Source organism: Biomphalaria glabrata, chromosome 9 (genome assembly GCF_947242115.1).
Source record: "Biomphalaria glabrata chromosome 9, xgBioGlab47.1, whole genome shotgun sequence".
Classification (NCBI taxonomy): domain Eukaryota; kingdom Metazoa; phylum Mollusca; class Gastropoda; family Planorbidae; genus Biomphalaria; species Biomphalaria glabrata.
The window spans coordinates 34,539,413-34,552,486 of NC_074719.1; the positions used below are offsets into that span (position 1 = coordinate 34,539,413).

The 13,074-nt window shown below is 34.8% G+C and overlaps 1 protein-coding gene across 19 annotated transcripts in view; it reads left to right on the top strand.

Moving 5' to 3' along the window:
- The window catches only part of LOC106061590 (uncharacterized), a 51,454-nt gene that overhangs the window by 3,011 nt on the left and 35,369 nt on the right, over positions 1 to 13,074 (top strand). For 2 of the 19 annotated variants that reach the window (XM_056039937.1, XM_056039946.1), the window contains exon 2: positions 12,474 to 12,745. Coding sequence is in view for 6 of the 19 variants with exons in the window: in XM_056039946.1 (XP_055895921.1) it covers positions 12,518 to 12,745 (228 nt within the window). In the remaining 13 variants the exon portion in view is untranslated. Of the gene's footprint in view, positions 1 to 5,328; positions 5,799 to 5,903; positions 6,032 to 6,223; positions 6,404 to 6,450; positions 6,780 to 11,752; positions 11,891 to 12,473; positions 12,746 to 13,074 lie in introns of those variants that run through there. The other 17 variants (XM_056039935.1, XM_056039934.1, XM_056039936.1 and 14 more) reach the window with 17 other exon arrangements.

A 13,074-nucleotide genomic window follows, 5' to 3' on the forward strand; every position in this document is an offset into this window, starting at 1 on the left:
TAAATTTTTATCAAATGAAAGCTCGCAATGCCACTTTTTATTTATTGGCACCCCAAAACGTCAATTTCGTCTATTCTTCAGGAGATTTGAATAAATTCAAAAAAAGTTCAGGACTTTATCGTATATTTTGCCTTTTCGTGAGATTTCCTGGAGGCCCTGAAAAACCAGGAGGTCGCGAAAACCCTGTTATTTTATATACGTTATAATTGTTTAATTTAATAATGTACACTTGGAATTAGCGCGGGGCCTATGAAAGCGCGGCGCCCACTGCGAACTTTAACAATTCGTCCACTTCTGGTTGTCTTGACTGAACAAGTTCTCTAGACGTTGGTCTATAACTGTCTGTTTCGTTTGTAGCAACAGTTTGCAGTTCATTGTCTTCATCGGTATCATAGTACCCAGAGATGTCTTCATCGATATCATAGTACCCAGAGATGTCTTCATCGAAACTCTTATTTAAAAAGCGTTGATTTCTTCTGTATGTTATTCCATTGTTTGTCTTTATGATGTAAGATCTGGGTGTTGAATTTTTTTTTTATGGCAACTGCTTTCTGCCATGTTTGACCTAGACGAACTCTCCGACAGAATAATCTTTAGGTAGTCTTGCTTTTGCATCGTATTTCACTTAGCTTTTCATCTGTCGTTCGTTGAGTAATGTCTGCATTTTCAGCTACCAATGGTTTCAATAGTTTGTGATCAGTTGGAATGATTCCCTGAGTCTTCTACTCGTCAGCAGTTGTGATGGTGAATACGGCAGTCCACTTATCGGAGTATTTCTATACTCGAGCATAACGAGATATGGATCTTTCCCACTTTTGTATACTCTGAATCCTTTTGCTTTTGCACAAAACATAAACAACCAACAATGACGTAATGCCATATAATCTTAGCACAGAATCTTCTTCATGCAGTGGAAAATTACGAATTTTTTGCCTATCTTGAATTCTGGTCAAAGCTCCTGTGCCCAATTAATATAGTTCGGAAGAAACTACAAAAGTCTGGACTGCATATACGGGAATCTGCTGAAGAAATTAGTACCCTTTCATGCTTTCTGCAAAATGATGAGAAACTGACAAAAACCCAATTCATCGAAAAAGCAAAAGAAAGTAGTGAATACAATGGATTCCCTGTAATCAAAACAACCATATGAAAGAAAAGACTTGATGGGAAGTTGAGTTCTAATGTAGGACTGTCAATACAACTGCAATTCAAACGTGTTGCGACAGAAGTGCTGGACAGATTTCATATGGAGATGAAGGGCAGATTCCAAAGGCTGGAAAGAAAATGGATACCTTTGGGTTTCTTCTTGAACCAAGACACCTGTTAGAAGACACGCTTGTGACAAACTGTGCTACTTTTCCTGTTTGTATGATGAAATAAATGGAAAATAGCTTTTTCAATGATGTCTTTGATGCACGAGCACTTTTCATCAACAAACCAGTAATACAATCACCAATAGACATATTGAGGAAACAGGCTTCATATGGGAATAACGTGTGCTCAGACTTTGCAACCTCCTCCGAATACCGCTAACTCAGGCCACTTCCATTACGTCATGTGAGAGATCATCCTCAAAGCTCAAGCTCATCAAAAAGTATCTCAGGAGCACAATGACGCAAGAAAGGCTTATCATGGTTTTAATGTCAGTGAAGTCACAAATACTAGAAAGTATCGATGTAGTTGATGTTATAGATGTCTTTGCTGCACAGAATGCACGGCGTGAAGCGATATCAATTTAGATTTGTCACTTGTGCATTATTTAACTAATAAACAACGGTATTATTCATTAAAAGAGTCTTGATGATTACTTTTTGTTAGGTTTACTGATATACTGAACCAATTTGATTTGGGGCTTATATATTTTTGAGTACATTATCTCATGTCATATGTCGAATGTCAAAATGCAAGGGGCCCCCAAAGAGGTCAATCCCCCCGGGCCCCCAAATCCCTAGTTACGCCCCTGATGCCTAGACCTAATAATAAAATTGAGAAAGATGTCTATAATGACTGATTATTTATTTATTTTTTTTATAATAATAGGCCTACTAAATCTAGGTCTAAACTCTACTTAAATCTAGTCTAAAATAATGACTGTCTAAGACTCTAGATGATTGAGAAGTTCACATAGAGGTGTTTTTAATAATACGGCATGTCGGCTGAAAGTATATAAAGTGCTTTTTTTTTTTTTTGTAAAAATAAAAAAGAGGCTTCGGTACTCAGTGATAGATTGCCTAACTTTCAACTAATAATAAATTAACAAATAACATTGAATTACAAGAAAAGTAATCATTTTTCCCGACATTGAAAAAAGGTGCCGGTACCCCGTACCAGTGCGTACCATCACAAAAATATATGTATATCTCAATCTTCTTTCATTTAATTTTTTTCGCGGGGTTATTGCTACTTAATACATTGATACCGGATCGATTTAAATAGGGCCTAAGTATACAAGTAGGATTTCGAGCATTGGATACATTTATTTTTTTAAGTACAAATTTTTATGGAAGAGGCAATATATTAGTTGTTTGAAGTTTGTAACTTCTTAAATTCAGGCTAAAAATATCGAAGCCTACATTTTTACTCTCATTTCTAAACAATTAGAAGAGATGGACTGACTCATAGTGTAGCTTGTGTACATCTGCAAAAACACAAACTCAATTAGACTTTCAAAACTATTAAAAGAAAAACTTAGTGATTATTTTTACTGTATAATTCTATTATTATTCCTTTTTAGAATTAGGATATAAACAAAAATTTGCCATATGACTTTATCTAACAGAAAAAAAATAAACTTACGTCTATTTATGCGGTTTTTTATAGTTACCTGTAATATAAAATATATTGAACTAACACCTACATTCATCATAATGCAGCCATGCGATTTTTCGTTTATAAACATAGCATTATTTAGGACCAATATTTTACAAAGGCTGCTTGGAGAAATCAGGTATACCCATTAGGAAAAAAACCGACCCCTTTACTCAAGAAAAATTTAAGAAACTAGAACACTTAAGAAAAATTTAAGAAACTAGAACAGACACAAAATAAACAGTGACATTCATAACAAAATAATATTCAAAATTGATTAGAGTAACACCTTTTTAAGTAATCATTTAAAGTTTAAAATCACTACAATTTTTTTCAACAATTATTTTTTTTATGAAATTGTGTATCGGAAAATGCCGGGTACATGAAATAAGCTAGCCCTAAAACAACAACACAGATCTTGGGTAAAATACTCATCAAATAAAGTACTGTAAATGTGTAGTTTCACGCGCTAGTTTCAGGTCTTTTCTTTTTAAAGCCTCTATCAGGTTATATCCCAACTACCCGTATTTTTGTGCAGAAGTTTTTTCTCTATCAGGTACACTTAAAATTATAGCATAATAATGTCAGTTTAATTTAAATTGAGAACTGAAAAATGCAAAGATATATAGGGAAAAAAGCGACTTCCGGCCCAATACTTTTTAATCAAAGAAACGAAACGGACTAGTCCAACAAACCCTATTGTGTTCTTTTGGTTCAGAGTTTCGAATACACTATATCCCTATATGAACTTCTTCGCGACTTGGTTGCTATGCCAATAGCTTAATGTAGTATCCATCATCCAGGCATAATACGACTAAAAACTGCATGACTATAATTGGGATCATTATACTAAAGTATTATTTTAAAGAGACAACAGTAAGTATTAAGAAAGGAACGTAACTCTTGTATGTGTACGTAACCACGAGAAACAATTCAGATAATCTCACCATGTGACGGATACAAAACAAACAATAATAGGTTAATATTAAATAATTTTGCGCTACTGAAATTTAAAACACTTGTTCTATGAGAAATATAGAGATACTAGAAGTACACACCGGCTACACCTGTTGATTGGTTTCTAGGCTTCAGGGTCACCGCCTCCTATTTTGTTTACAATTAGTTTAATAAACGGGCCACATTTTAACGATCAACCGTACAGAATTTTTTTAGCCCGTGAATTAGTGTATCTGTTACAATAAAATTTGACCGCCCGCTCTCTATTTTCTTCTCTGTATCTCTCTTTCTCTCTTTCGCTCTCTGGAACCCTTACTTTTTATTTCAACCTGGGCATCGTAGTTTCTTTGACATAGAATTTTGAAATGATCTGGAAAGACCAGTCTCATTATGCATCCCCGACACACACGCCCTCTTATTTTGGGCCCGTTTAGTTTATTAGTACTTTCAATTATCCGCTCCTCCTCCCCCTTGCTAAAAACAAAAAGTAAGTACTTCGTTTGAATTTTCTTCGGCTACTCAATTCAATCTAAATTATACTTCCACCCCGAACTAATACACCTTTTTATTTGTTTAGTTTTAATTGATTTTCATTTTTTTTTTTTTTGCATTTCCCGACGGTCCAAACTAAATGTCACATTCTCTGTTCACTTTTCGACATTTATTTTGGAATTGTATTCTCTTCATTAAGTCTACATTAAGTCTACATTAAGTCTACATTAAGTCTACATTAAGTCTACATTAAGTCTACATTAAGTCTACATTAAGTCTACATTAAGTCTACATTAAGTCTACATTAAGTCTACATTAAGTCTACATATCAATTTGGTTTTATTTATTCTTGTTGTATCTCACACCCTTTCTAAATTTCGTCAGTTTTGAAAGTAGCGAAAGACAAAAAAGATCTAAATTTTTATCCGTACTATACTATCAAGATCACATATTTTAACCGTATTACAGAGTACCTTATTCCTCGCTCTTTCTTTTTCTCTATTTCGAAAGAAAGAAAAAAGACTCAAGGTATATCTTATTAATGCTATTAGGATTGGTTTTGTCCCAAAGGTAGTGAAAATGACGTAAGCCATATATAAAAGTGATTTAAAATTTAAAAATTTATAAAAAAACAAAACCTTTTTACGTTGACTGCGGTAGCTACTTCTAGTCTCACTGCCTGACCTAAATTTAACAAGAGTCATCATTCATATTTCCATTTATTCAAAGTTCCTATAGTATCCATATTATGGATTTATCTTTACTAGCGTCTGGGTTCAATGTTGTGATGTAAAACAAACAAACAAAAACAGCAAATTAAAATGCAGATATTGCTATAGTAACAATATGTATGAGTGGAATTAAAGACTACAACTCTTTGAGTCTCTATCCATTAGATTAATTAAATATGAATAAGCCATATCCTCATTATCAATGTCTAAAAAAATTTAACTGAAAGCTAGCTTAATAATAGTAACTATTAATTAATTTTAAAATGTATTTAATAATACCATGGCTGATTCAAGAAACCCGTTCTATTCTCTAAGGTGTATATACTAAAGAAAAAAATGTTTACACAGACATAAACATTTAAAATTCGCGTTAATGTTGTACATAAAACCTTTCATACAGGTGGCAAGTCTTTTACGTGTATTGTCTCTGACAGGTTGTCTACATGAGCCATTGCTATTTCACCCCACAAATCCCTTCCCTGCTTACGTAATCTTTCTATTCGATAAGCCTGGCTATTACACACACACACACACATACACGTCTTACCATGTCATCGATAAATTTGAAATGTACTTTTTAATACGTAGGAGAGACCTAGCGGTCTATGTGTTTCATTTCTATGCGGCTGTCCTGCGCATCTAGAGTTGCTTCTTGTGTGATGTCTTTTTTGTTCACCATAATGATTTGTGAGCTCTAGTTCCTAAGGTCCCGCTTTGTTGATGTCATTGCTTCTTTGCCAACGTTGTGGTTGTGCTGATGGCGGATCTTTGATTGGAATTTCTCTCTGGTGTTGTCTCCCCCAGTGTTAGGTAAGTTAAAGTATTAGGCGTTAGTCTTGGCGGGGTAGTTTTGAAATCGTTATTTATATAATATTGTGACTGGCGGTCTTAAGGAATGCGTATTTTCTTGTTTAGGGACGCAGGCTTGGGACTCTGTTATAGTCAGCCTGATTTGTTTTGGTGTGGTCCGTGCATTCATGGCATTGTAAATGTTTGTGTGTGGGCTTCGCGGGCCCTGATTGAATTATGTCACCGAGCTTAAGGTGTGCTATATTTCATCTGCATAATATGTGTGGTTTGTATTTGCTTTGAAATACTATTGAACTTTATTCATCATTCATGTCATAATATTCATACAATCATTAAATTGTTAAACGTATATGCTTGTTGTTAAATCATGTAAGTTTATTTATCGTTGCTATAAATATTGTACACGTTGAACAATGGTTGTTCAGTTGAATGACATGTATTGAATGACATGTATCCGATGTTCAGCAAGCCATAGTTCTAAAGGCCATAAATCTTTGTTTTGGCTTCTACTGTCGAGGTGGGGGAACCTGAGAGTTCAAAGAACTTATGCCTTCCCCTAAATCAACGAGCCGTAAAGAGGCACCTGACAGTGTTGATATCTGAAAGTAAGTTCAAAACTTTCTCTTGCTTGAAAATTGGTAGAAGTTTATGAGCATATATTTTATTTAAAAAATTAACAAAAATATTATAATTAGTTTATATCTTAAGTTCCATTTCCTAACGCACCAGCAAGATTAAAAAAAAAAACAGGAAGAAAAGTGTAAGCTAGGCAATGTAAGCCATTAACGTCAGATTATTCTCAGAAGCAGTCAAGCATGTTGGGTCATGGAAGTTTTCCAGGAGTCTTTAGAATGTCTTTAGGCATGCTTTCGCGTTTTTAAACAGCTTAAATTCATGAACAGTCTAGAACAAAATGCAACGACTTTGACATTGGAATACATAGTCAAGAACATTGTTAATGAGCTGTGAGATATTCTTGATGTAAGTGTTAGCACAAATGTTTTCTCAGTACAAGTGATGTCATTTCAATGGGTCTTACTACTTACAAAAGACCCAAAATCTTTACCCTTTTTTTTTTTTTCTTTTTTTTTCTGGATCATATAATTATTGACATTATTCTTCCCGAAATATCTTACGTAAGAGATCAAATAGAAAGACATGTGCCCAAAATCTATCGCAGCTTTATTTCTGAAGAGGGATTTAAGTTATATTAAAAAGATTTATGTGACTGGTGAATATCTATGTATGTTATTTTTGTTTACATCAACCAAAGGTTCCAAAACAAGAGGTCTCGAGTTTCTACATACATTTTGATTATTTATTACGCGTCTGGGAGTTGAGGTGGTAAAGCGTTTGGCTTCCGGACTTGAGGTCATGAACTCGAGTCCTGGTAAAGAATAGGATTCTTAATCTCAGAATCTATGAGCGTCTCTAACGGGTACCTGAAATTAGTTGAGGAAAAATAAAGCGGTTGGTCGTTCTGCTGTCCACAGGACACCCTCGTTAACCGTCGGTGGGATACAGAAACAGATGACCATTACACCATATGTCCTAAATGAAAAGTTTATGATAGTTAGACTTTTTTTTTTCTTTTTCCCCAATTAGGACATAAGAAATGTGCCGAGAAGAGTAGGTAATTCGAGTTACATTAATCGACAAAGGAGTTATATTCCCCTGTGTCTACTCTCCACTTTACCGACTTTTCAGTTTAACCTATATTTGACTAAAAGTAAAAGGTAAAGTGCCCCTTTCAGACCTTGCGTTCTATAAGGCACATGCTGTTTCTGTGGCCCACGGTTAACGAAGGTGTCATGAGGCCAGCGCAACGACCAACCTCCTTTACTTTTCCCCAACTAATGTCAGGTACCCATTATAGCTGGGTGGACTCAGAGGCGCCCAAGGATCCCAAAAATAAAAATCCTAGTCTTTACCAGGATTTGAACCTGGGACCCCTAATCGAAAACAAAGGGCTTTACCACTAAACCACTGCAAATCCTTATATTTAATTAAGTAACTTTAATCATAGTCAGTATGGGTTGAGACTGTCAGTTTCATGTACATTACACGGTGACGTGCGCTATTTATAAAGCTGATTCTATTAAAGCAAACAAAACTATTTTGAATATTGATTGACAGGGGTAGTGTTGCCTGAATGTCAGTCACTTGGCTTCCAATACGAGGATTCTCGAGTCAAATTTCAATTACGTCTGGTTCTCTTTAACACTAGGACTTATATCTCTCTCTCTATATATATATATATTAGATAAGTTTGTGTGTGTTGTGCAATATATAGTCTCGAGTCTACAGATTTTAAAAGGCATTGAATTAATTTCACTGAACGTGTGCATAGATGTCATAAGTTCATGTCCAATGTAGGGCTAAGAATAAACGTTTACAGCCACTGGTGCCACCAGTTAATTTATTGATTAGACAGCACCTGAATGTCAAAATTGCTGACATTGACAAAGAAAAAACGTGCTATATAATCTGTTAAATTTATTCACGCTGACGTCAGTATGAATCAGTGTATATCTGACAAGTTTGTAAAACAAGAGAAATATTAGAGGCGTACTGGCTGAGTGGTAAGGCGCTTGGCTTCCAAACCGAGGGGTCTAAAGTTTGAATCGCGATGAAGACTGAGTCCTTGCAACGCTAATGGAACCTGACAATCGGGAAAGTAAAGGCTGTTGGTCGTGACGCTCGTCACATAACACCATCGGACACCATCGGACATAAAAACAGATCAACTTTCTCTATAGATCCCAAAGTCTGAGATTGCTAATTATATGTCTTATATGTTCATTATTGGAAAATAAAGTATTTTGTATTTCTGATTCTACTTTCCCCGTTAAGCAATGAGGACAGCCTACAAGAGCAGGACAACAAATTGTGATTCGAACGTATACACTTTCTAGCAAGCTTTCATACTTTCTCATTCAACTGTTTACTTAAGATGTATTTCAATATCTCGAGTTTCCACCAACATTCTTTAAGTGAATCTGTTTAAAGAATTCATTCATTTGACACATTAAAAAAAAAAATCAATCACATATAGACTTCTTAAAATTAGAAGCGATGTTAAAACTTACAAATGGTCAACTCTTTCACGGTCCTTAAAACAGTGATTTTGGCTGCCTAAAGGCACAAATGTGTTTTATAATCAAGTAGATCGATATGTTTGTGAAAGTATATCTTGTTTGTAAAAAAGTGTGTTCTATTGATAGTGTGATATTGTCACGATCATGCTATATATTACTGTAAAGAACACATTAAGTCTTCTTAGAGTGTATAGTTTTGTTTTAGAACATAAGTTCAAGTTAGCCTATTTTCTGGAATTACTTTTACGCACGTCTACATGTAGGACGTCAAAAACATTACATTTTTTCATCTTATCAATTTAAAAACGTGAGCCGAGATTGTTTTATAGGTTGCAGCATGTTAAAGTAAAGAAAAAAGTAGTTTTCTTTTCAGATCTTGCGATCTATGGTGCAGATGATGATAAGGTTATCTGTTTCTATGGTCAACGGTTAACAAGTACGGTGTTATGTGGCCAACACAACGACCAACCGCCTTTACTTTCCCCAACTTCAAACTTAAGTTAGGTACCAATTAGAGCTGGGTGGACTCAGGGGCGAACTAAAAATCACGAAATTCAAAATCCCAGTCTTCACCGAGATTCGAACCCAGGGCCCCAGGTTTATAAGCCAAGCGATTAACCATTTTGCCACCACGTTATTTCTCACACTTTATTTCTCAAATTTTATTTCTCACACTTTATTTCACACACTTTATTTCTCACACGTTATTTCTCACATTTTATTTCTCACACTTTATTTCACACACTTTATTTCTCACACTTTATTTCTCACATTTTATTTCTCACACGTTATTTCTCACACTTTATTTCTCACACTTTATTTCATACATTTTATTTCTCACACTTTATTTCAAACACTTTATTTCACACACTTTATTTTACACACTTTATTTCACACACTTCCCGTTTTCGGTTCAGATTGAGACTTTGCACAATTATTCATTGTTCTAACATAATACGAATCCATCAAAATTATACAAAATCAAAAAATTAACCTAATAATTAATTAATTAGTGGTAAAAGAATATATTGTGTTTGACTTAGAAAAGTGGAAATAAATAATAAAGTATTGAGATATATGAATGTAAATGTGTGTGGGGTGTGTGGCAGAGAGGCAGAGTACGCTTGAACATGGCTTGGCTACCTAGCAATGGGGATCGAGGCTCGACACCAGACTCTAGCTGAGTTGCGTTTACTGAGCTCCTATAGAGAGAACGGAAAAACCTTCTCCCAGATACCCCCTTCCCACTGGTCCACAAAATGAGATTGGATCATAGCGTTCTGAGAATGCTATTAGCATGAAATTTGCGCTATACTAGAGATAATTTTTTAAAATTGGCAATTTTTAAGTAAAAATGTTTTATATTACTTTTTACTTGTTGCCAAATTGTTTTAAATACAAAATAAAGGTCAAGAAAAAAGGTAAAGTGTGAAATAAGGAGAAGGAAACTTTGGGTCATACCAGGGTGGGCAACATGTTCCTATCGAGGACCGCAATGAAAAATGTTTTGGAGTTTTGGAACGGGTGGCCGCATATATTTATATATATTGTACTTACAACTTAGAAACATACGCTATCTAACTGTGTATAATCTTTTTTAATTCACATTTATACTGTATTGAATATTTATATTTCATTTTTTACACTTGCAGTTGAGGAATTCCAACTAATTTTTTCTTTTAATTTTACATCACATCATTTCACTACAAATATACAATAAATACTTACTTTGAAGTGTTTAACTGTTTACTCTCGTGCATAATGTTCCAGAACTGTGGAACTAGCTTACTGATTGGTATCTTCGTGACGGTTTTCAAATTACAGAAATTCAGCATCCTACCCTTATTTATTTTCAAACAGAAATAAAAGCTTGTTCACAGATGTATGTGCACAAAAATAATGTGTATAGAAGCAAAGTTTTTTAAAATGTGGAAATACAGCTTCTGATACCCTTAAAACTCCCGCGGAATAAATGAATGGAACTTCTCTTTAAGCTAATAATTCGCTTGGAGTCATGTCCTCTAGCCCATGCACTAAATTGTAAGATGAGTGTATTGAAAACTGATTCAGTTCTTGACGTCTGAAATTTAGCTTTCGAATTCTACAATCAAGGAATTCAAATAAGTCTTAAATTTTTCAACCATTTCACATGAAATAGTTTCTCCTTTCAGAAAAGAAAAATGACAAAACCTGTTTTCACTTGCTTTCACTTGCTTTCCTAGAGAAATGGGAAGGCTTTGTTTGAAAAGATTTAACATGCACATACATGTCATATGTAATACTTCCGATGAAAAAACATGAAGCTTATCTATTACACTTACTAGAATTATTAGTGACAAGATCACTGTTAATCTCCTTCTAGGACCATAACAATTTCTTCCTTGAGATCCCATATTCTTTTCAATACCTTGCCGATGCTAAGCTAGCGGATACTACTGTGGTACCTACATCGCAACGTTTTATTTCAAAATCAAGTTCTTTTCGGAACTACCCCTAGCTCCGATATGTTTGATCACTGAGTTTACTGGACTAATAATAAGATATGTTTGATATTCAATGCAGCTTTGCGCAATCTTTCCCGTTTAAAGTTTATGGTAAAGTTTATATTGTTCATTAATTTATTTAAAAACAACAGCAACACTGTTTTTCTCAGTCAAATCAGGACTCCATCAATTGTTACAACTGCCATCTTGTTCCAACCTAAACCAAGACTTTCCAGCATTGAATAACTTTGAACTTTTCAGAATGACATGTAGAGACAATGTTTCTTCATCATAAGAGATAAGAATCAGAAATTTTAATAATTTATAGAGATATTTAAAATTATCTATATTTTGTATTATTTATCAATTGTAGGCACACTTGAGTTCTATAGGTAGAGGGCCGCATCTGGCCCGTGGGTTGTAATTTGGCCACCCCTGTGCTACACACAAGTAAAACAATTTCTAAGTGACAAGACTGAAGAAGTGTTACAAGAATACCTTACTCTAGCTAGTGAGTAGTTACTCAGTAGTTGCAGTTCTACAGACTTTGTTAGTCTACAAAATATACATATGAGAGACAGAGAGAGAGAAAGAGAGAGAAAGAGAGTATTCTGACCAAATGACATTTAAATATCTTAAATCGAGTTACTCAAAAATCATAAGTTTCCCTTTCAGACCTTGCGACCTATGGGACAGATGATGTTAAGGTCATCTTTTTCTTTGGCCATACGGTTAACGAGCAGGGTGCTATGTTGCCAGCACAACGATCAACCGCCTTTTCTCCCCCCCCCCCCCCACTAGAGTCAGGTACCCATTAGCGCTGGGCGCCCTAAAAAAAATCAAAATTCCACTCTTTATCGAGTTTCGAACCCAGGACCTCAGGTTAGGAAGCCTATTAATTAACCACTCAGCCCGGAAAGAATCATGCTAACTGATTAATACATGGTCGACCTACTAACGATTTTTACTGAATTGCCAACTTCTGATGACAACGGATTTAATTTTAGAAAAATATGTACAATCGCTTAATCTAAATTTTAATTCTTAAAAATATAGAGGATAAATATTGCAGTTGAATGTTTCTTTTATTTCAGAGCGTTACTCGTGGAACGAGAAATTCATTGAGAACTCAACTCTGATGGCCGAGAAGAGCAAAGGTACAACTGAGGAAAACTGTAAAGAGCAAACCGAAGCGATGGCTAGTGCTGCTTACGATGTAGAAGCAAAGCTTTTGGAGTTTCAGGAAGATTTTATTAGCGAACTTCATGCTGCAAGTACTTTAATGTCAAATCTCCAAACTGAAGTTCACATTTTGTCAAAGAGAACCGAGGAGATTAGAGCAAATCAAGAGAAACTAGCAAGAAAAGTGAGATTGACAAAGATCAACACATAGTTTGTAATAGTAGGCTAGTAGAGAATAACAAACACTTTCTTGTCTGTTGAAATGCCTCTTTAGTCATGTTAGATCGTCCATATATATAGGACTAAAAGGAATATATATAGGACTAAAAGGAATTTAATTATCCCCCCCCCCTATCTGTTAATTAGCACATTCTTTCAACATGCCAGCAATGTGGGTTCATGGGTTAGAATAACAGGGCAGGCCTGACAAAATAATAACATTTACTATCACAGTTTGTGTTCATGTAAGATAAAGAAAGCAAAAAAAAAATATATTTTTTTTGTAGTTCCTGA